This window comes from Morus notabilis, unplaced genomic scaffold (assembly GCF_000414095.1).
Source record: "Morus notabilis unplaced genomic scaffold, ASM41409v2 Scaffold843, whole genome shotgun sequence".
In the NCBI taxonomy this organism is placed as follows: domain Eukaryota; kingdom Viridiplantae; phylum Streptophyta; class Magnoliopsida; order Rosales; family Moraceae; genus Morus; species Morus notabilis.
This window is the reverse complement of record NW_010361268.1, coordinates 1,060,317-1,084,794: the sequence shown is the minus strand read 5'-3', so window position 1 is coordinate 1,084,794 and position 24,478 is coordinate 1,060,317. Positions and strand designations below refer to the sequence as shown.

Below are 24,478 nucleotides of genomic sequence, written 5' to 3'. Positions count from 1 at the left end.
TGTAAATATATTTCAACATGTATAACTTAGGACATTTCAAATTAGATTTTCGTTATTAATTTGATTTTTTTCTCCGCGTGCAGTTTTAGAAAATTCATGTTATGTTCATGTATTGAATTATAATGTCAAATAGATCTATAAAATTGTCAAATCAATTAATAAGTTGAAGACTTAAAGAGCTTGGAATCCATAAATTAAAGGATTTTTCAAATTTTGTAACTTAAAGTTTGTTGCCTTTTCAATTTATGTCTCATCTTTATTTTGTGTCCTTCGTAACAAGAGTTTGTAACCATGATTTGCTAATATTTTATTGATGTTAATCCACTTAATTTATTGTTTCTCTGAATCTAGTGAAGGTAGATTTCTATGTATAACCTATTCTTTAATATATGATAAGGTTCTTAATTTTTCTTTTCCTTTTTACGTTTTTACTATCACCCAGCAGATATGTACAGTGTGGGAGGCTACTTGGAGAGCTGCTATCACATATTTTTTTTTTTTTTTATTTATATATTGATGGAATTGATACGATTATTTGTATTAATATGACAACTTAACAATATTAGACTATTTTATATAGTTATGGATACTGTGCTACCGATGTTACTATTAAAATTATAGGTGAGGTTTCTTTCCTTAATTGAATTAGTAATACATTAGTTCATCCCTGAACACGAGAACTAGGAATTTACAATTCCTTTAAATACACAAGCAAGCTTAAAATCATCTGCTATATGTGTTCTGTCTTGTATAATTCTTTTTTTTTTTTTTTTTTTTTTTTGTTTTTTTTTTTTTTATTTTTTTTTTTTTTTTTTTTTTTTTTGTGCAAGGATCTAACATCGATTCTTGCTATAGTCCTGGCTAATTAAAGCTTTAATTCTGGTTTTTTTTTTTTTTTCCTTTGTTATGTCGCTAGGAATAAAGTACTGAAGTAGCCTAGAAATAAGGAGCTTTCAGGAATTATTTAATTGTATGCTCCCCTTGATATCGAGCTCCTGCATTTTATTTTTCTTTTTGACCATGCATATGCCGTTTGGTTGAGAAAAATAAAAACATAAGATAGAGAATCTTTATGGTGAAGGTTATTTTACTTCATTAGTAGGAACAATAATTTTTAACGGTCAGTTTACTTTTTCAACAATCAAAACTGTGCACTTACCTTAAAATTTTAACACAGCTCATGCTGCAACTAGACCGTTAAAAAACTAATTCAACACTTAAAACATAATTTTCACCGGTGAAACAAAATAACCTTCACCAACACAAATGATATAAGAGGTGCCTTTGTACAACGAAGCAAAAACGGAACTTCTAGGGTTTTCAACTTTGGCAGACGAAGGGGTCTTCTTGCACATTGCATATTCTGTTTTTATTACTAATTTAAAAAGAGCCCCAAAAAAAGGAACTGGCACACCCATTTCTGGGGTACGAACCTTTTTATTTCTTTTTTTATTATTATTGTTATTGTTTGACCGTCTCCGATTTCCACTCAAAAAAAATTAAAAAAATTAAAAAAAACTATAAAAAAAAAACCCCCGAATCAAATTTACCAAACAGAATCAAGCTTTAGACAAAATGAAACAAAAATAACTTCAGAAATGAAGGCAACAAAATATCGCTACAATAAGGACGAGATAAACCCATGTTTAATCAATCTGTAACCAAAGATGAATTTTAGAGTGGGGATGAAGGACCATTAAAATATTCTAATCCTCTTCTTAAGATATATTCTACATCTGAAACCTTGCGACAAACTAAAAACTAGAGGTCTCCAAAATCCAAAGCTCGCCAATATACTACACTGCGCAATAATTGCAGGTTTCCATGTTGAAAAGAAGTCCCTCATACTTGCACTGCAAAAATATAACATATGATTAGTATCGTAATATTTAACATGCCGAATCAACATTATAAATAAGTATAGAAAGTCTTACTATACGTAGACGTGTCAATTTGCTCTGGAAGCTCCTTTATATCAACCTCAAACCTAGACTGAACCTGAAGCAATGAAACGTAGAATTTAAAATTAACACGAGTAATTGAGAAAGCATAATCGATGCTTTTACCACGAGTAATTGAGAATGATTCGAGACAATTAATTACCTGGTTAAGAACTTCAGAGTCAGATGCTGATGAGACAAACGTAATCGCAAGCCCCTTGGTGCCAAATCTACCAGCTCTGCCCACCTATACAGAATGCAACACGGAAGGCCAAAAATAAGAAAAAAAACCGAGACAACATGATGATTAGGAACAATATCAACTAAGCTGCACATCAATACATGTGAAAAGATAATCAAAAGCAAATACAGAATTATAACTATACCCTATGCAGATAGGTGTCAGCTGAATCTGGCATGTCATAATTGATAACGATGTTAACACGCTCGATATCAATCCCCCTTCCAACTAAATCTGTTGCTACAAGAATTCTTGAATGCCCCTCCTTGAAATTCTTGTAACGCTTCAACCTGGATACGATACCACACACAGCTTAAATGCTTAATCAACAACAATATTCGCATAATATAAAAAAAAAAAAAAAAAAAAAAAAAGAAAAATCGTTGGGATTTTAAAAAAAAAATAAAAAAAAAAAAAAAAAAAAAAGAGGAAAATCGATTGGAGTTCTAAAGAGAAATCTAAAAACTTAAATCGGCATATAAAACTATACATTGAATTGAAAAGAAAATGAATGAAACAAAAAAATATTTTCTCATTCCCTATTTTCTGTGAAACTAGAAGCAAAACCTAGCAATCCGCCAAATTTGGAGAATATTAACAGTTGTTTAAAGTGATGCAGGCAGCAGATCAGAGGAACACCAAAATCACATCCCCATTCAACAATGAATCAAAATGGACTGACTCATCAAATGCAACTCAGACAACTATTTACCTCTCTTCCTGAGACATTCCAGAGTGGATGCAGATAGAGGGAAAGTTACTATCAGCAAGTAGTTTGTTCAACTCAGCAGCCCTGTTGACGCTTTTCACAAAAATAACAACTTGGTTGAAGTCCAAAGCATCAAGAAGATCAGTCAACTTGCGGTTTTTCTCTGTTTCCATCAATTTAATGTAGTGTTGGACAAGACCATGAAGAGTCAACTTGGCCTCGTCATCTACATAGATTTCCATAGGCTGAAAATAACAGATAAGATAACAAAATAAATCAGAATACAAACTAGATATTCAAATGAAAATGAAAATGAAAACCAAACTAAACAAAAAAATCAACAAAAGAAGAAATATCTGAATATATCATTCCTTCTAATCAATATTTTGCATTTCAGAGCACTCATCAACAGATTCAGAACAGCTGTCAGGACTTGCAGCATAAGACCATAAAATCCTGTACCCACCCACCCAAATCCTTGTTTAGACCATCACTAACATCCTAACAATAAATATAACGCCTACGTTTACTCATGAATGATTATTCTCCTTAAAAGTAAAACAAAAGGCCAATTTAACATATAAATTTCCAATGAGAGCATATGAGAATAAAACCAATAAAATATATATTAGACAATATACTTAAGCATATATAGATTGCCTTCTATCAGAACAGGCTAATTCAAATATTTAATTCAACAGTCACTTTGGATATTACATCTTGCATAAATTTCTTGCACACAGGACGAATCTCTTTGCTGAGTGTTGCTGAAAACATCATCACTTGCTTATCATGCGGAGTCATCTTGAAAATCTCCTGCACATCTCTCCTCATATCTGTAAAATAGAGAAGCAAATGGAAAGCTTAGTAATGAAAACAAAAGAGAGAAAAAAAAAAGGATTTTCATTCAGATCAAAAGGCAGAATAAAAACTTTGAAATAATGTATTGAAACTCAAACTAAAGAATTTGATAAACATACCAAGCGACTCGAGCATCTTATCACACTCATCAAGAATAAAATGCCTCACATTCTTTAGCCCAAGATCCTTGTCTCTTGCTAGAGCCAATACCCTCCCAGGTGTCCCAACAACAATATGGGGACATTCATTTTTCAGCAAATCCTTGTGAATCTTGATACTGACACCACCATAGAAGACTGCAATTTTAATGTCAGGCAAATAGGTACTGAACCTCTCAAATTCGTGGCATATCTGTAGAATATAACATATATACACATTAAGAAACATATATTCAGTAAGACATTAGCATGCACACACACATCAAAATTACAAAGGGTCAGTTTTCTACTATAACATCAAAATCACAAGGCAGACCTGGTAAGCCAATTCTCTCGTGTGGCAGAGAACGAGAGCAGCAACCTGGCCAGCAACTGGCTCTATTTGCTGAAGTGTTGACAGGACAAAGACAGCAGTTTTCCCCATTCCCGACTTCGCTTGACAAATGACATCCATTCCTAAGATAGCTTGAGGGATGCACTCATGTTGCACTAATGAAGAAAAAATCGTAGCGGACGAAACCTCAGTAAGTATAAATGACCGTCCAGATCCTTTTAATGGAAAGGTTTACCAAACCAGTTTTCTTGCCAGAATCATGAATATGGAAGTAGTGATTACCTGAAAAAGATATAGGAAAAGAAAAACAGAAAAATTTAGAAGCAATACTAATAATAATAACTACATGGTAATATGGTATGCATAAAACTAAAAGGCCTCAGTGCTTCACAGAAAATATTCAAAGCAACAACCACAATAACGAATGTCAATTTAAAGCTTTGACATCTTGGCATAAACATGCCACCAAACCATATGCGCATAATTCATATCCTCCTAAACCTCTACAAAACTACAAATGAAAACAAGCACAAGAAATCCATATTCCATAATAACAGACAAGACAATTTAAAACTTCAGTCAGGACTGCAAGAAGTTAACTATATTTAGAATTAACCATAATTCATTTAAAAACAAGTTTCATCCAGCGTAGATGCCATAAAGTAAAATCATCGAAGTCACGTATCTACAACCCCTTACACAATTATTAAAAATTCATAAATACAAGTTGTATCGTATTTAGTCACGTGCTCTTCAAAGCAGAAAAATAAAGGGCGAGTCAGCCATATAACACAATCTTACCAATCATGTTAAAATATACCAAAAGTTTTAAAACGTGCTACAAATAGCAAAATTTAAGATCACTATAATGATTACAATGTAATTTCGTGGCATAAAAAGTGAAAATCACGTAATTATGCTATTCCTAAAATGTTCTAAAAAATTGCTATGTTTCAGTTTCACACATGTAAACATGCCATGTAATGTAAAAACTCCAAGTCTAAATCACAAACGTCACAGTTTATACATAAATTTAGCACTAATGAAACATAAAACGAGACAGTGTTTATAACATTGCCTTCTGAAGGATGTTCAAATCCCGAATCGACGATGGCTCGTAGAAGCTCTGGCTTCAACAGAAAGTCTCTGAAACCCGAACTGTGGATACCAACATAGCCCCTACACCCACAAATACGAATTTTTTTATCAATAAAATCAATTTTAAATACTTTAAATTATGATAATAAAAAAATTACCAAATATACATGTACAATTACAAGAAATTGCAGTTGAAATTGAGAAAAGAAACATACTTCTTGGCGGAGTCGCCAGAGGGCTTGGCGGAGGCGGAGTTGGGGGCATTTTGGTCTTCCTCTTCGTAGTCGACGAGCTCTTCTTCGTAACCATCGTTGTCTCTGACTTCACCCATCCTATACATCACAAAGGAAAAATTAACGATTTCTAGGGTTAGGGTTTTTTCTCCTTGCGAAATGCGATTACCAAAATTTTTGAAGTAAAACCACACCTGTGAGCTTTAAACAACCGACGGAAAGAGAGAAGATAGAGATTGAAGCGTTTCCACGGATTTGAGATTCTCTGTGAAGAACTAAATAGGAAAACCTAAAAAGAAGAATAGGAGAGAACCTAAAAAGAAGAATAGGAGAGAGAGAGAGAGAGAGAGAGAGAGAGAGAAACCCTGGATCTAGGGTTGAATAGAGGGGAGAGAGAGAGAGAGAGCTTTTTAGGGTTTGGAGAGGAAAGAAGATATTGGGCCGAATAAAACGAATGGACGAAAATAACCTACAGACGTCATTGTATTATTCTCAGAATCATGAGGGTATTTGTGGGATACAAATTATTTTTGGATGACCTTTTTATTTTTGGTTTTTTATTCTTTTTTATACTTGTTTTTTATTCTTTTTTATACTTGTTTTTTATTATTTTTATATTTACGAATTAATGTAAGGGGTTTTAGATATATCATATAAGTAGTATTTTTTTATTTTATTGTCATTTGTTATAACTTTCTAATTTAATTTTATTTTGATATTAATTTGTCATTTATTTTAATTTGTTTTTTTGTTATCATTCTCTGAGTGGATTATAAATAGCCACTTAATTATTTTATTATGAGAGATTGAGAAAAATAGGTTAAGATTTGAAAGGAATTAAAATTATTAGGAAGTTAATAAATAGGCTAATCTGATATAAATTCATATTTACAACCAGTTGAAATTTTAAAAATATTTTTTGGTAGATCTTAAAACTATCATTTATATCCAAGATTTACCATTAGAGTGTGCGGTTCTTGAAAAAGTAATTCTAACTTAAAGTATATCCATGATTTACCATTAAAATTTATATTGTTCTTTTTCAAGTGATGCTAATTTGAAGTATATTCAGGATTTACCATTAAAATTTGTATTATTTTTTTCAAGTGATTCTAATTTGATAAATTCTGGATTCATCGTGTATATCTAGGATTTACCATTAGAGTTTGTACGGTTCTTGAAAAAATTATGCTAACTTAGTAAATTCTATATTTACCATTAGAATTTAAATTGTTCTTTTTTTAAGTGTTCTAACTTGTAAATCTTGGTAAATTCTGGACTTACTGTATATATACAGGATTTATCATTAGAATTTGCATTGTTTTTTTTTAAGTGATTCTAACTTGGTAAATTTAGGTAAATTCTAGATATACCTGTATTTGCCAAAGGAAAGGGAAAAATAGCAAGAAAAGAGTAAAATTAAAAAATAAAAAATTAGAAACATGAAATGATTTATTAATTTCTATGTATTGGTAAATTGACTATTTACTTGCACAAGTTTTAAATATAGCTTGCACTTGACACTTGAATATTTTGATAATTGAATAAAAAGCTGTGTTTTTCTCCATTTTGAGGATTTTCTCCTTATGGGATCTCTTTAGATAAATTCGAGATTGTATGTCCCATCTTCTGTTTGGTTTAAACCGGTAAAATCTTATTCTATTCATTCCGCTGCCTCATATATAGAGTATAGACGGAAATTATAAGAAATTCTTAGACACCTGGAATCTATGATATAATTTTTTGTTGAAAAAACACAGTTTATGACCCAAAACGAAAAATAAATAAATTATTTTGCCTTTGAACGTTTGTTGTCGTTTGAACAGCTCAAACATTACGTGACTTATCGTTTTTCGAATATAAAAGAGATATGTCGTGTCATGAGCATCACTGTCGTTCCAATCCTACTGTCTTTTCTAAATGACATGTCATTTCTTTTGTGAATGTTACTGTGGTTAAGAACACGTTTAAAAAAATCACCGGTGCATATGTCAATGCCAATGGTAAATTTACCATAAAAAATGGTCAAAATGGTATATTTGGTATTGGTATTCATTTTATGCTCCAATGCACTACTGCCATTTTAAATGCTATAAAACTATTTTATTATTTTTTCCATACAAAAATCAATAAATGTAATCCATAGTTGACAATTCATTTTCCTAAAGGCAAAAACGATAATATGCTCCATTTATGATCAGAAAAGATAATATACTTTCATCTTCCTCGTACTCTCTTCAATTCACAGTGTATATTGACATGGTTTTCTATCTCTTTTTGTTTTTTTTACATATACGGGATTAAGCATTACAAATTGCGCAATCTTGCTTGCTGGTAATGACTCCCCACGTTTTACAAAGCTTTGAGTTTCTTCCTTTTGTTTAATGAAGGAGAGTAAAATGAAGCTGAGTAAAGATCTAGGGCCCGTTCACTTCGCTGATTTGAATTTTTAATTCGAGTTGATATGTGATTTTATGTGAGAGCTTTTTACTGTAGTAAAAAAATTAAATGTGATTGTTTATGAGAGCTTTTTACTGTAATAAAACTCAAATTCTAAACTCGAATTAGCAAAATGAATGAACCTGAGTTTTTTCAATTTTTTTCTTCATTTTCGTTAACGGAGGAGAGTAAAATAAAGCAGAGTATGAATAGTAGTACGCAGATAGCAATAGTAAAGCAGAGTATGAATAGCAGTATGCAGATAGCAATAGCAATAGTTGCTTTTGACAACAACAAGAACTTTATAGAGTTTCATAATAAAGAAATAATAGTTTTGTAATTAAACGTTAAAGGTTGAATAGTCAAAAGGTGATATGTTAAATTTATGATATGTTATATTTGAAAAATTTGCCACTAAGATAGTATACGGTAAATTTATAATAATAAATGACATTGTATTAGAGAGTACTTTTTACATTTAAATGTTTAATTTTTATTGACACGCTAATTATAATATTGTATTAAAAATACTCTAAGCCCGCCCCTAAAGTCACATTGTCTCAATTCTCGTTCAAGGGTAAAGTTATGTTGTGGTGTCAATTGTAAGTGCACGATATTACTAATAAGTAACAAAAAATGAGTTTAAAAGTATCGTTCTCATGAAAATAACATATTCATTAAGTACAAAAATTGAATAATTTTAATTTTATTTGAGTAATTGAAAAGATGAATTTTGATTTATTTTACAAATTTAAAATTTAAAACAACAACAAAATTTAAAAAATAATAAAGTAAAAAGAAAATTATTTTCTAAAATAACAAGACAAGTATAAAATAATGACAAGGATAAAATAATGATTATGAAAATGCTGGAAATCAATATTTCATTAATATTAATCAAATTTAATTTATTTAAACATTAATGTAATTTTGATATCATACTATGTTGATGGTTGAATCCTTTTATGTTTTACGTACTATTTCTCAAGTTATACATAAAATATACATTTTAATAAAAACTCATTATATCTCTATGTGAATTAAATTATAAAAATGTTCATAAAAATTAAAGGATTCAAAAATGACCACATAGAAACAATTAGATATATCTCTATAATATCCCATAACTTACGGTATTTATTTCAAAGCTATGTCACAAAAATCTCCTCTCGATTTTATTTTAATCCTCAGTTCATTCAAAAAGTCAATCAAAAATTTCGAAAGCATTATGTCCAAAAATAATACGTCAACACAAGTACGACTATCACAATAACGTTTACACAAATTAAATCCTCGTAATATGATTACGTCATTATCCTAATAAAAATTAAATTTAAAACATAATTATAATTAAACTAACACAGTACAAAAAATTCAAATAACATTTTCATAACAACAATAATAAAAGCAGAGTTTTAGTACAAACTTAAAAACTAAAAATTATGAACTTTAAAATTTAAACTAAGAATTACTAAAACAAAGATTTTTCTTTTTTTTATTATTTTTAAAGAGCTCTAAGGCTCGAGAGATGATTTGAAGAGTTTGGGAAGCAGCCTATTTATAGGCCTTGGAACGCATATGAGTCCAACGCATGGATGCTATAGAGTGACGGAGCAGGCATGGAATGAAATGATTTTGCAAGTTGCCTTCTTTAGAATTTTTTATTTTTTCTTCATTTTCTTCCTCTGAAATTGCCATGAGAATCCAATATTTTAGACTTAATCTAGTGCGACAAGGACTACGTGAAACCATATTTCTACTGGCTATCAGAATTAACAAACATTTCAAATTGATCCAGACCACTGAATTAATAAGCATGACACGTGACATAACTGGATTGATAAGAGAAAGCAAGCTCACTGAGAACAAACACAATAAAAATACTTTCCAACATATGAGGCCCGCTAATGTTTCATTGTTTGCTCACTCTCTTTCTTCGGTGAGTATAATGAACTCTCCAATCCTGACCGTCCAAGTGCTTCAATCTAATGGATGTAATTCAAGCTGAAAATAAAATAAAAATAAAATAGAAATTATTATATTTATATTATATTAAAATCTAATATAATATAATTTATTTATTTATTTATAATAATATTATATTGTTATATATATACACGCACGTAAAAACACATATATATATATATATTATATTATATAAATATTTATTTATTCAAATTTAAATATAATAAAAATACACAAAAATAAAATAAAATCACACAAAAATAAATAAAAATCTAATAAAACCAAAATAAAACAAAATACATTAAAACAAACCAAAATAAATTAAAATCTCAATGATTAAGCAGGTTTTTGCACAAAATTAGAAGTAAAATAACGTTATTTTGTGGAGTTATCAACGCTACTACTTCCAATTGTGCTAATTCGAGCATTCCTTCAATGCTGGGAATATGAAAAATACCGGGTTTCGTAGCTATAGCTCGATTTGAGACTCCAATACCATATTCATTCATCACAAAGGGGGGTGCTTTGTTGTATGGATCAAAACTGAATTTCGAAATCGCATAAGTAGTGGCAAAAACATGATTGATCGGTAATAGGCTTTCTAACTGAAACCCGAACTGCGCCTTTCATTAGCTCCACGAGAAAGAAAAAGATATTGGTTTCCGAAACGATTTCGGATGCGGAAGCGTGTATATGAAGGATTGTGTATAATAAAAATTTTCATAAAATTTTTACAATACTCTATAGAATATATTAATTTATACACAAATAAATTAATCTCATTAATTTATTTACCTAGGGAATGATTAGTTCGATAACTTAAGTTTTTTTACTACGAACAATCTTCGCTCCAAGCTTTTAGGAAAACTCTAATCTTCATCGTCTAGTCGTTGATACCTGCAAGACCTAGAGTGTGGGCTCTAATTTAGAATTATAGGATTGATCACTTAGTAATTTTATCTTCCACAAATATCATCAATGTATGAGGTGGAACTAAGAATTGGAAGAACTTTTCTGCTTTTTTTTTTTCTCAGGTTACACGACTGTCACTAGAATGTTACACGCTATCAAACATAATGTTACACGCCTGTAGCGGCTATATTACACGCCTATCTCATAGGGGAAGATAGAAAATATTGTGTTCTCTAATTTTCTATTGCCTCCTATTTATAGAATACTAGGAGGACCCCTATGCTTTTTCTTGAGGTAAAGCAATAAATAATTGGTTACCACTTTATTTTAAATCCCATTTTAAAATATAGTTTCCCATTTAATTTTGGAAACAAAACTTTGTCCCTTCCTTATCTACTATGGCCGGTCACACCACAGGGATATCTCATTGTGGTTGGCACAAATATCAAGCAAGAGGAGGAGATAAATTCCTCATTTTATTCAGTTTCTAATTTTAACTCAAATTCAAAACTAAATAAAATCAAACTTCAATTTCCTTCTAAAGTTGATTGGAAAACTTGTTAAACAAGTAAATTGGATTCCTTGGAGAGAAAGCAACCGAATTCCAGAAGGGTTCTTCATGTGCCATACACCCCTTACACCTCCCTGTGATGGGCGTGTGGCCTCTTGTGTTCCCAGCACAATGTGTTCTAAAATTAATTAATTTAAATAATCACATTATTTATTTCGAGTGATATTAATTCTCAATAATTCACCTTGTCTTGTAAATATTACAAGGATGGCGCAGGGACCCATGGACCAATAATTACGAGCTCCAATAAAATTAATAATCAATTAATCAATTCTATTAATTCTAAAAGTTACTCCACTAAAAATTTAGAATTGTACTTTCAAAATTATAGACATAATTTACTTCTACGAACTTGAGGTGTCCATTTGATATAGTCACTACATATCGATCAATCCTCCATAAATAATTCACAATTAGAGCTAGTGAAATTCGTTAACATCTCTAATTACATCGTTATCCTTAAATACCATTGATTCTCTAATGGATTGTGATTCATAAAACAAATTCATAAATCAAAATTCCTACTAAATTAAGTACCGAATCAACCCTCAAGAGAATTATTTATCTACTTCTTTATTCAAGAATGAATGGTTTCCATCTCGTATATTAACATTCTCGGCTACCTATTTCATTATGTCTCTAAGATACAAGTAATAGAATTTAGCAATCTCGAAATCCGTATCGAGTAAGTTAAAGACACAAATCTATAATATGAGTCTGCTAATAGCTCATGATTAAGATCGATTTATATATGACTATCGGTAGACTCAATTCGAATTTCTATACTTAACGAAAATTATCAGAAAATTAAATTTTGTGTGTGCCCCAATTCCACATAATCTCATTATGTATAATACACTCATCGAATATCCCTTCATATTAACAATGTGGATAACACCATTCCATTCTTAATGAGAATGACATGTATTAGTAATATTTTAGTTAAAGATTCCAAGACTTTAATTAAATTCATTACGAACACATTTCGATTGTTATCTTTAAATATTATCCTCTCGTATATAACTCTTATATACAATATTTAAGGTTACATAAATAATAACATAATTTTTAATAATATTTAATAATATTTAATAATATATACAAAAAAAAAACCAACAAGAGCGAGAGATTGACTTGAGGAAATCGGGAAGGCAGGGCTCGGGAAGCATCCACCCTTTTCTTTTTGAGCTCGAAGGCGCCTTAAATGAGCTTAAATTTTGGATGTCGTTGGTCACTAAAGCGGCGTGTCGTTTTTATCGTCATTTGACTTTCCGTCACTAGTCATGGCTCATGAGACGTCCTGTAAAACCCAAAATTTATTTGAGGTCAATTTGTAATTTTTAAAGACTTAAGTGTGAAAATTTTAAAAATCTGGGCCAGAATTCGAATTTAAGAGAAATATGGGGGTCAAAAATGAAAATTTTGACAGTCAGCATGCCTAACCTGTCATTTAGTGCCACTTGGGCGTGTTCCTCATCCTCACAAATCAGAAAACCCTCATTTTCCCTCTCCTCATTTTCTCTCCTTTTCTCCACGCACGGCCGACCCACCTCCGGCGAGATTCCGGCGTCTGTTTTTGACACCTCCCGGCTCGTTGGAGAGATCTCGTCGAGCTGAGTCCGGATTGGTGTCTTCCAGCCACCAACTCCGCCGGACGACGCCACACTTGCCGGCCAAAGTTTCAAAAAACACCCAAACTTCCGATCGTGATATCTTCGACGTCCGGTGTCCGATTGAGGTGATTCCGGTCCCAATAGACTCAGAGCGAAGAGACGAAGAAAACCGTACCAACAGCATGGCTTGATTCTGACCAGAGCGCCGCCGCCCGTGGTGGTCAGATTTCCCGCCGCCGCCGCCCTCGTACCTCTCCCCCCCGGCTGCCGTGAACGACACCGCCCAGCTCATTAGCTTTAGAGGGAGCCAACGAGTCGTTCTGGGCCACCAGCCGTGGTCACCGCCGTTGGCTTACCAGAAAATGAGCCGCCGCCGCCGTGAGAAAAATGAGAGGATGGTTCCGGTGATCTAGCCGTTGGATCCTCGTGATCTTGGTGTCAAAATACTCAGAATCTCACGGGTAATGAAAGCCCTCAATCAATTTTGAAGATCTATGGCTGAAAAATAAAGATTCAAGACTCAAAATTCGGCCGGAATTGAGGATCTCGATCTGAGTTGTTAGAGGCCGAATTTGGTAAAATTGACATCACCATTGGATTCAGAACTATTGATTTAGGGGGGGTAGGACCCAAGTCCGCCGCGGGATTCTTCACCGGGAAGCTCTGTCGCCGTACTGCCGCCGCCGGTGGCCAGATTCCGGCGAAGCTTCGTTTCTCAGCTTCTCGACTTCCGATTGACGATCCGTTTTGAGGTATGGGTCCTATTACTTAACTTTTGTGGAATTTAATTTAATTTAATTTATTTTGTTAAATTTGAGAAGATTGAAATTGTATATCAAACTTATTTATTATTGTTATACGATATGACTTGAAACAGAACCATTTAGGGGCCCGTCCTGTAATGTACAGCGTGGCCAAGAGATTTTGACATAATTTTGGAACCTGACACAAAAGCATGGTTAGGAGAATGTGAACCGGACACGATAGTGAGATAGTGTGCTAACAGTAGGTGTGGCCGTTCACCATCCCTGGGTGTGAACCCGAAAAGGTAAAAGAGGGGATAGGTGATGGCGCTCTCCGGGGTTGAGAATCTCCAAGGTTACTGTACAGTGGTTACGTCTTGGTGAGGGCTCGGAACGACAGTTCACCCTTACCCGTGGTTCGAGAACTGATCTGGTAGGGACGCCGAGATAGAGCTCCTTGCTATCAGTGCCTCTGAATCACCGCGCCCTTCGGGGGTTTTTCGTCACGAGCGTACGGATTGGGTTATCTCACTGATACTGATCCTTTGACTCATTATACATAAAACATAAATACTACTAACCATGCAGGTTTAATTGGAAAACTAACTAAAACTAAAGGTGCGTAATAGTCCTCCTACTGAGCATTTCATGCTCACCCCTTTTCTCTTCCCATCCCCAGGTGGTGTGCAGTGTAATCTTTCAGACGAGGAGTAGACGTCTCACAATGTGCACGTGTTGGAGACCTATCCCTTCTTTTGGTCTTCTTATTTTATGTAAGATTCTGACTGGGTTGTTTTCAACATGGATGTGACTGATGATAGTTGTATTATTTTAGTATTTTACTTGGTGCTACATTGTACTGTGGATTTCTGGTTTAATTTTCTTTGTCGAGTTGTGATTTTAATCATGAGTTTTTCGTTAAAAGTCCCATGGGCACTTGTCGTTTATATTTCAGGAGTTATATTTTATTTTTATTTTCGTTTATCCCTCGTATTTTATTCTTATTACGTAACCCCCACCTAGAAGTGTTACACGTCCTTTATATGAAGTTTGTTGCATCTATTTTAAAAACTGCATGTTGTTCAGGTGTAAAGTTTTCTGTCGTTCACACGTTTGATGTCGTTTGTAACGCAAACAACATAAAAGTTCAATTCACTTTCCTCCTTTTAGTTGTATGCAAATATGGCCATATGTATTTATGTCCACAGTTGCTGTCGTCTATTGCCAAAAAAATAAAAAAGAAGTAAATAAAAATAGACGCCTAACGTTTAAATGAATGACATCGCTTTTTCAAACGATATGTCGTTGGAAATCCATTTCGCTTCCCTCTGCTCAGTGCACATGACGTAAGTGTAAATCTTTCGTCGTCTATGAAAAACGACATGTTATTTGTTTCTTAACAACCAAATAATAAACAATATCACTATAGTCCTTAACAAACAAGCCACATAGACCCTTATGAACAATTATATTAAATAGGAGATTTATGAAACTAAGTAAATAGAAGATTTTTATGAACAATTATATTAAATAGTACATCTTTGAAACTAAATAAATAACATATTTTAAAATTATTTGAATAAGTAATAATTTATTGTGCAACTGTTTCTTTACGACGGGTAAAACTTATATAGTAAAAAATCTTTATTCACGTGAAATTTTTTTTACCAATTATAAAAAAAAATTTGTATGAAAAATATCTTTCTATTAATTGTAAATAAAATATTTATACGATAAATTACTATTTATTTTAAATAATTTTAAAATATATTATTAATTTAATTTAATTTTATAAATTTACTATTTAATACATTCTCCGTACCAATATTAAAAAAGAAAAAAAAAGCGACCATAAAAATCATTTGCCCCACAAAAAGAAAGTAGGTGGGAAAGGAGAGCAAAATAATAGACAACCTGCTACTTTCTTACTTTTCAGTGAATTGAAAAAACAGAATACATGATCAATTTTCCCAAATTTATTATCATCAAAACAGCTTCTATATAAACATGCGCTAACAAGTAACAACATCATCGTACAATATAAAGGGAAAAATCACAAAACGACATAAACATAACAGAGAGAACAAAAATCACATTCAGTCGGATGAAGCTAAACCGCCATAGCAGTCGTTAAAACCATACCAAATACCATTAGGAATAAAGGTATTGAAGTAGAAAGTGACAGCCTTAGTGTAGTAACCGTAGACCTTTACCGTATCCGGTTTCCACCCATCGTATCCGCTTCTGTAGAGGTACAGAGAACAGATCTGGTGCGTGCACGGCCCATTTATGTGGAACGTGTCCGAGGAGCACCGCTCGAAGGTTCCAGAACGCGGATCGTCCAGCCTCGGCGCGTACACCTTGATCGTAATCAAACAGATTTTAATTAGTCTTAATTAGTGAGTAATTACCGATTAGTGGTAATAGTATCTACCTGAATTCCATACGAATCGCCGAAGTAAAGACCGATATGATCGCGTGTGTATTTCGACGAAGAGCAGCTTGTCTTGATTATTACTGTGTAAGAACAGGACCCTGTGTTCTGAAAATAATAATAATAATAATAGCATTAATTGATCGATTTTATTTTTATATTGATTTTGTTTGGCCAAAGAATTAACTTTTTATTTTTTTCCTTGAAATTCGTACCTGGGAAATGGTTTTGGGGATGGAGGAGTTGAGAGGCTTGGGGTGTGGGAGAATCGAGGCTGATTCAGAGACTGAGAAGGTGAAGAACAAGGCAAGAAAAGTCAGTGACTTTATCATTCTCGCCGTATTCTGGAATTTCTGGACGATCCTTTCTGTCTCGTGTTCAACTCAAAAGTTACTTTTTTTTTAAGCGAGAAAAAAGGAAATCCGTGGATGGGTTGTTCTGCAAGGAAAAAATGCTGGCATATTTATAGGAGCTTTCTACACTTCTAGGCGGTTTTACTTTTGCTAGGAAACGGGAAAAAAATGGTGTTTACTTTTAGTAAGAAAAGAAAGTTTAGTTGGCCTCACACGATACGGAGGATCGGGAAAAAAGAATGTTAATTTTTATATCTATTGATTTCTTGTTAAAAGAAACTAATGATAAATTTAGTTATATACAAGCTTAATAAGTTTTGAGAAAATTTTAAGCATAACTATTGTTTTTTTTTTAATTTTATTATTTATGTTACTACATAAAATTTTGATGTCGTCACGAAAAATAACATTTAAATTACAAAAAAATAATATGTAAAGTATGAGAGATAATCTACAGAGTATAAAATATAACATGTAAGTTATGAAAAAATAACTTGTAAATTATTAATAATATAAAATAAATCTACAACAATAATAAAAATAAAATAGTGTTATTTAATAATGACATTTTTAGTTTTCACTTTATAAGTCAATGAGTATTTAATTGTGTAAAAAAGAATATGTTAGTAATTACATTGAAAAGGTAAAAAAACATTCAGAAATAATTACATTTAATTTTTTTACTATAATAAAAAATTTTCACATAAAATTACATTTCAATTCAAATTAAAAACTCAAATTAATAAACTAAACAAATTCTAATGCCTCGTTCACTTCGCGGATTCAAATTTTCAATTCGAGCTGAGATGTGATATTTTTTTAGAGATTTTCACTGTAATAAAAAAAGTTAGATGTGTCATTTTCTGAGAATTTTTTACTGTAAAAACTTAAAACTGAAAACTCGAATCGGTAAAATAAACGAGGCCGACTATCTCCCACCCAACGCTACTTGAGCGCTAGGTTGGCTAAATCTGACGCATGGACATCTCCAACCTTGCGCTAGATATGCGCCAGTCTTGACGCTCACAGCTACAGTGTCGGGCCCCATGGGGCGCAGCACTGTTCAAGCGCTAGAACTAGCGCTATTCTTTTTTATTTTTCTTTTGATTTAGTTTAAAGGCCAAATGTTTTATAAAATTCTTATTTTATTCTCCGAGTTTATAATTTTGACTAATTTTTTTTTTCCATTTTACCACCAAAGAAACAAAAATTATTCTTTTTTGTCCCAGTTTTATATTTTTATGATTTTGGTTAAATCAAATAAAATTTTAGTTAAAATAAAGCAAAATTAATATGTAATATATGTGCATAATTGGTGAAATAGATTAAATGGCTAGGAATTATATGAAAAAAAAAGATTAAAAAAGGAATATACTAAGAATATTTCTTGTAGAGTAAAATTTTGAGTAAATAATTTGGAGAAGAACTTCTCAGAGTGACTTAAAATTACTTTATTTTAGAAGTAGAACAACTCAAAAATTGAAAAATAGGTTGGAGATGGCCAAGAAAGCGTATTAAATTGAATAAGACAGGTGAATTCTAAAAAGGTAATCAATTGATCCTCATTTCATATTTACCCTTTCCATACAGTTTAGTAAACAGGCCCCAGTTTCTGCAACGTGAGGATAATAGATCAGTCTTTTACTTCATGCACGAATTTTTCTTCCCCTTAAAACGTGAAAATTCATCTTAAATAATTGTGACCAACTACATTAGAGTTGTCCCGCGGCTTCTTAAGGTCTACTGGAAAACAGGACCAGAAAAACGCGGAACAAAAAAATAAAGTACAAATTCGGTTTATAAATCGTCCAAATTAATAGCTATCTTCTGATATTCTTATCTGATTGAGTTTTCTGTTTGTCTTCGTTACGTGAGAAGGCATATATAAAAGCATGGTATTAAACTATAAACAATAGATCTCATGGTAAGCACAAATGAAACTTCTTCGGGCTATTCTATCAGCAATGAAGAAATATTAAGCTTATTCCATAAGAATAAAGTCAACAACAAGAAGTAGTTTTCCACTTAACAAAAGCAGAAGAACAAGTGATAATATATTCCAACTGTTAGAAACCAAGAGATGCCACTCGAGACTATTTCCAAATTCAATGTCGTTTCAACTAACAAAGTTACTTTTCTTACTATATAACAAAATTGTTAGAAGTCAAAGCTTCTGCAAAACCACATCTCAATGGTAAAAAGAACAGTTTAAGAGAGAAACTAAACAATTCATAGATAAATACGCAGATCAGAAGTCCAACCATTGACTGTAGTATTTGCACGTCTTGGGGGAGATAATGCCATCCGGTGTACAATCACTTATCCTAGGGCAAACCCCACAAGGAATGGAAGACATAGCCCCGATCTTCGGATCTCCTCTACTTCCCTTGCTTGTAGATTTGTAGCAAACTTTCCCCACTGGAATAGAATCAAACTCTCCCATGCCATTGCTCTTGACCTCCACAACCTCATTGTCCAAAACCAAAGCTCTTACAAGCTCCTCAATTTGCACGGTTGTTAACTCGACATTAGAAATTCCGCTCTTCCTAATTGCATCCAAGATTCCCTCCAATGTCGCAACCCTCTGCTTATAAATCCATTTCAGGCATTGGTCTTTTAGAATATTTATAACCACAAAGTCCATCTTCCCATTAGAGTACCAAGCCCCGCCCGTGATTTCTGTTGCAGGCTCGAACTCGGCAGCAACGTAGTGTTTCTTTCCCCTCTTTTGGATATTTACAACCTCTTTTATCAATTTTTTGGTTTCAAGGGATTTGAGAGCTTTGTTAGCCACATTGTCCGGGACTTTCGCCACTCGCTTCATGTCTTGCATCCAGATTCCCATGTCTTGCTTGCTTCTGATCACATTGTAAATGATGCGCTCGTGTTCTGTCAGCGAATCCAGTGGTGATCTGGAATCTGGTTGCTTTCGTTTAAGAGATGAAGGCTCCTGCAACCGACTCATTCCTGTTTGGGGAAAAGAAAATAGTTACACAGAATTTGGGAACAATTGCTTTAAACAGGCAACTGAACCTATTTTTCTTTAGATGCTAAGCTCAGAAATCAAACATTTCCACAGAATCACCTACAAGGAACATAAACATTTTTCACTGAATCTTGTGGACACAAAAAGCATTGAAAGCCAAACTTTTTTCTCACTAAAGCAAACAGAACTGTTTCGCTCACCATCTATATTTCTCTCTTACGAAAGACGGGACGCATTTATGCGTTTGCTTTCTAATTAATTACATCCATCAGAAGGCATTTATGATTTCAAAAAGCTCTTTAGAACACGGACGCAAATTCAAAAGTAGAAACTAAAACAAAAAAAAAGATCATCTCAAAACTTGAGTGAATATTTATGTGATCCGTTTTCCAATGTCCCAAAAAAATAAAATAAAGAAGCAGCTGAAATCTTCCAAGTGTTTGACAACGAGAAGCTTCCGTAATCTCTTTACCAAGAAAGCTCAACCGGACGTCAAAGAATCTCTCATCAAAGATATTAACCGCTAAACAAAGCAAACCCCTAGATGTAAAACCAAACTTTTAACTTCAATTACTGACTGCTAAATCAACTCCATCAACCTACGCAGCCAAATTCAGTAACATCAAAAACAGTGACGGTCCCCAAATACGAAATATAGCAGATTTTTATCCAGATTCTTTTTCTTTTTCTTTTTTCCTTCACAAAGATGATGAAAATTTCTTAAAGCTCTTAAAGTAGCAGAAAATCCCAAATGCAAAACGAAGAGGAAAGTGGGGACTGGGGAAAGATAACCAAGTTTAGTAGAATCATGCTTCACCCGATCCTCACTTATTCAACACTCAACTTTGCAACTTGACGAATTAATTTCACTAAACTACGCAAACTATGAAAGACTATTACAATAGTAACAGCTTTGTTTGTTTGTTTTGTTTGTGTTTTTTTTTCAATGGATATAAAGGAATCGTTACAAAAAAAAAAAAAAAACACTCTCACAGGAATTATCGAATCAGTTAAAAAAATCAGCGAAGAACACTTTTTCAGCAAGCATTTCATTCAGAAACTATTTTTATGAATGCCAGAATTTCCACTTTGTCTCTCAAACTTGGAAAAAACAGCATTCAATATTCGCAAGCCTAATTCTGTTTCCACCAACAAAACACAGCCTAAAAGCTCTAGGCTTTATACCAAACTATGAATTTCCGCTTCATCCACCTATTTCAAGAAATCGTGAAACCGCAATTGACTGTGCGGGTAAGAGAGAGAAGAAAATACCTCGTACGTTCAATAATAATACGGCTTCTTTCACCTCTGAAGGAAGGACGGCCCTGGGCAGGGAATGCGCAAAGTGAGCCCTTCAAATGCGGGGGGCAAAGTGGGTGGCGCAAAGGGAAAGGAGGGTTGAGACTTGGGGAGAAAACTTTGTGAGAAGGCAGACTGGTAGAGACGATGAATTTAGGGGAAAAAAACAAAAAAACAAAAAAAAAAAAAAAAGAGGGGGGGCGGGGCGGGCGCAGGTTGAATACCAAAAACACCCCTGTTTTACTTAAATATCAAATCCTTGAGCTTGACGTCCTGGGCCAGCTAGTGGATACCCGAACCCAAAAGACCAATATTTTTTTCGCGGGACATTTTGGTAATTCAACAGGGCTTCTACTCGACCAGAGACTCAGAGAGAGACCCCAACGAAGAACAATTCGAAGGAAAAGGGAAGGAGAGAGTTTCAGATTCAGATTCAGAGAGAGGAGAAAACGACAACGAAAACTATGATCCTCGCAGTTTTGTTCGCCAATTCAGAAGGCAACATCCTTGTTGAACGGTACGCTTGGATCTTCATTCTTTCGCGATGACGCTATGCATTTCATTTTGATCCATTTTTCTGCGAATTTGAATTCTGCAATTTTGATTTTTTTTCTTAATTAGTCAAAGGAATCGCATTTTTATTTTTATTTTTTCATTTTATTTGTGTATGATTTGAATTGGGATGATTCTATTTCGGGAGATTTGATATGGGTCTATAATTTCTATAGTACGTTTCTTAAGTATTGGCTGTGTTTAACTTTACTCGAGAAATGGAGTAAAAAATTACTATTATGGCACAATATTGTGGTTGTTGAAATTCCCATTGGTAATGAATTGATGGTTTCTCAAAGTGATAAAAAATTAGAAATGCTTTTAGAAAATCAAAGCCTTGGGACGTTGAATCTCCTAATGCAGAAATTCGAGGCTTTTTAATTTTTTGAAAAGTGAAGAGTGAAAACTAATCTGAATTTGAGCTATAGAAATGCTGAAATCCGTGTGAAAATATATTGCCATTGATGGGCTGTTCTAAGTTGCCAAAAATATGGAGGGATAGAAGAATCAAGAGCTGGTTCTACTTACTTTACTTACTTTGATTGTTTGGTTGATGACATTATTAAAGAGCTGATGTGTTTGTTGATGTTGCTTTTCAGTTTTAATGGAGTTCCTGCCGAGGAACGGCTGCATTGGCGATCGTTCCTTGTGAAACTGGGGGCGGATAATCTCAAGGGTGTAAAGAATGAAGAGCTCCTGGTTGCTTGCCACAAGTATGTATATTGATTTCTGTTTACATCTGAAACGCATAATTTCCGCAATTTAAATCGTTGTAATTGGAATTGGATACAACAGTCGGACTTATTTATATTCGAGTTTGCATTAGAATATTAGATCTGGAAAAGTGCTGATTGGCATAGAGGACAGAAATGTAGCTCTGAATTTTCCTAACAAAGACAACTTCCAATATGAAACAACCTCTATTTATTGTATTTTCTTGGGCAGTTCACACTGTTGTTCAATTCCAAGTTCTAACCATGGAAGAAGTATGTTCATCATTACTGAATATTGTAGAGACTGATTTGGTGCTGGAGTTTTCTTGTCAACTTATAACGCTTTTGGTAGAAAGCATACAGGAACCTGTGTGCATGAGTGTTATTTACCATTTAATTGTTCTATGTGATGTATGAAAGTGTTCCATGTTTTTCTGCGTTAAGTTTTATTAGGAAACAATCTCATAGCCTGATGTTCGTATTCAAGCGAACTAATGACTTCATCTTTACCAGGTCGGTATACATTGTTTACACAGTGCTTGGTGATGTCAGCATCTTTGTCGTGGGCAAGGACGAGTATGATGAACTTGCATGTAAGTATGTTGCTTTCTTTAGGTTAAAAAAATAATAATAAATACATGGGAGCAAAAAGATAGGAAGAAATTACTTGAACTGTTGATGTTAGAGTTACACCACCAAGTCATGTAGTGTGTACAGCTTGTATATCTCGCTGTTTAAGATTAGAAGCTCTCATCATTATGACGTGAAGATTCATTTCCTGATTTGTTTTATGATGCAAGCTTGTCATCGGTTACAGCAGGAAGGACCACGTAACAGAACGATATATTTCTTTTTTGATTGGGACTTTGGCTTCCTTATTTTACTTGGCTCATAGGAAAAGGGACTATGGTGCCATACCGTTTCCCAAAATAATTTATGATGGTACAAAGCAAAGAGATAGTTATTGCAGTTTGATTGATGATGTCTGATCCGCTATTTTGCTTTAGCTTGTTAATTTATCTTCCTAATGTTTTGCGTTCGATGGTTTTTTGCAGTGTCGGAAGTTATCTTTGTAATTACATCAGCTGTGAAGGATGTTTGTGGGAAACCTCCTAGTGAGCGCCTTTTTCTGGACAAGTATGGGAAGATTTGCTTGTGTTTGGATGAAATTGTTTGGAAGGTAAGGTGCTGTATAATTATAAATCTTATAGAAATGAGAGAGCAAAGTATCCGAAGATCTTTCGTGATCCAACCTGCATTGCATTGTACCAATCATCATACTTTTATAGACCTTAGCCTTAGAACTTTTCGAATCTGCATAAGATCATATCTTCCATACTAGGTAAGATCCACACGTCTCGGGTTTTATTTCATACGCATGGGGGTAGATATGCTCATGAATTATGCGAGAGTTTTTTCTGACACCAATTTCTGTGTCACAAAACTGGAGCAATTGGGATTTATCAAACCATCACTAGAAAGATCAATTGTGAGATTTCCAGTTCTGTTAGAGAGAAACAAGACAAGCGCTTTAACAGGAAGTAATGGATCCCATCCTATGTTCTTTCCTGACATAATGTTGAGAAGTGTTGATTTTCTTTCTGTTTCGTTCTTTCTTTCACATGTTTCATACCGCGCTTGACGTTCTCATTTTGTACTTCTGAAGGGATTTCTAGAGAATACAGAAAGAGACAGAATCAAAAGACTGATAAGGTTAAAGCCTCCATCGGAGTTCTGAATCAAACAAGTCCCTCTTTCTTAATCAACCTACGGGAGGACATAGAGGTGGCACGCTTGGTTGTGACAGGATGTTGAAATATGTCCATCGGAATATCTTTCAAGCATTTTACAGCGGCTACTATGTTTTCACTGAAGTTGGGATTGCTTTGGATTTCGTGGACGGAAGGAGGGATTCACCCCAATTATTTTGTATATGTTTTGAACTGAGAAGAGTTCTTACTTCTTGATGAAACTTGAATTTGTTGTTTTCGTATTATTTGTGTTTTTACTTGTTTCCCACCTTTCCATGTCCTCAGAACGACACAAACACGACACTGAAAAGTGTGGGTTATGATTGGGAAAATGGAGTGCGGGTCGGAAAAAAGTCGAATGTGTTTGACACACCATAATTTGGGTTGTCTACGAGATCAACGTGAAGTGCACAAAAGCAACCAACAATAACGATAAAAATTCACATGTAATTTGGGCTTACATGAAATTAATCTATAGAGACGAGAAACAATTAAATGGAAGTGGTGTCAGTGTAATTTTTTCTATATTATATGTCATATTTCATATGATTTAACAGAAAAGTTAAATAAAAA

The 24,478-nt window shown here is 33.5% G+C and overlaps 4 protein-coding genes across 4 annotated transcripts; 1 reads left to right on the top strand and 3 right to left on the bottom strand.

Annotated features, from left to right (window-relative positions):
- Positions 1-1,573: 1,573 nt before the first annotated feature.
- On the bottom strand, positions 1,574-5,934 carry LOC21408471 (DEAD-box ATP-dependent RNA helicase 56). Its single transcript, XM_024166090.1, has 11 exons — positions 5,769-5,934; positions 5,557-5,673; positions 5,322-5,422; positions 4,226-4,398; positions 3,871-4,102; positions 3,608-3,726; positions 2,894-3,135; positions 2,327-2,471; positions 2,104-2,187; positions 1,935-1,998; positions 1,574-1,853 (listed from the first exon to the last, which is right to left on the bottom strand). Exons 2-11 carry the CDS (start codon positions 5,670-5,672, stop codon positions 1,843-1,845), a joined length of 1,287 nt encoding a protein of 428 aa, XP_024021858.1. The 5' UTR covers position 5,673; positions 5,769-5,934; the 3' UTR covers positions 1,574-1,842.
- A 9,831-nt stretch (positions 5,935-15,765) lies between these two features.
- Positions 15,766-16,715, bottom strand: LOC21408470 (embryo-specific protein ATS3A). Its single transcript, XM_010098937.2, has 3 exons — positions 16,467-16,715; positions 16,252-16,359; positions 15,766-16,177 (listed from the first exon to the last, which is right to left on the bottom strand). The coding sequence occupies exons 1-3, from the start codon at positions 16,581-16,583 to the stop codon at positions 15,914-15,916; spliced, it is 489 nt and encodes a 162-aa protein (XP_010097239.1). The 5' UTR covers positions 16,584-16,715; the 3' UTR covers positions 15,766-15,913.
- A 1,952-nt stretch (positions 16,716-18,667) lies between these two features.
- Positions 18,668-21,047, bottom strand: LOC21408469 (DNA-directed RNA polymerase III subunit RPC6). Its single transcript, XM_010098936.2, has 2 exons — positions 20,863-21,047; positions 18,668-19,571 (listed from the first exon to the last, which is right to left on the bottom strand). The coding sequence occupies exon 2, from the start codon at positions 19,567-19,569 to the stop codon at positions 18,853-18,855; it is 717 nt and encodes a 238-aa protein (XP_010097238.1). The 5' UTR covers positions 19,570-19,571; positions 20,863-21,047; the 3' UTR covers positions 18,668-18,852.
- A 140-nt stretch (positions 21,048-21,187) lies between these two features.
- On the top strand, positions 21,188-24,175 carry LOC21408468. The gene is made up of 5 exons (XM_024166135.1): positions 21,188-21,406; positions 22,041-22,154; positions 22,668-22,747; positions 23,210-23,334; positions 23,821-24,175. Exons 1-5 carry the CDS (start codon positions 21,354-21,356, stop codon positions 23,890-23,892), a joined length of 444 nt encoding a protein of 147 aa, XP_024021903.1. The 5' UTR covers positions 21,188-21,353; the 3' UTR covers positions 23,893-24,175.
- Positions 24,176-24,478: the final 303 nt, after the last annotated feature.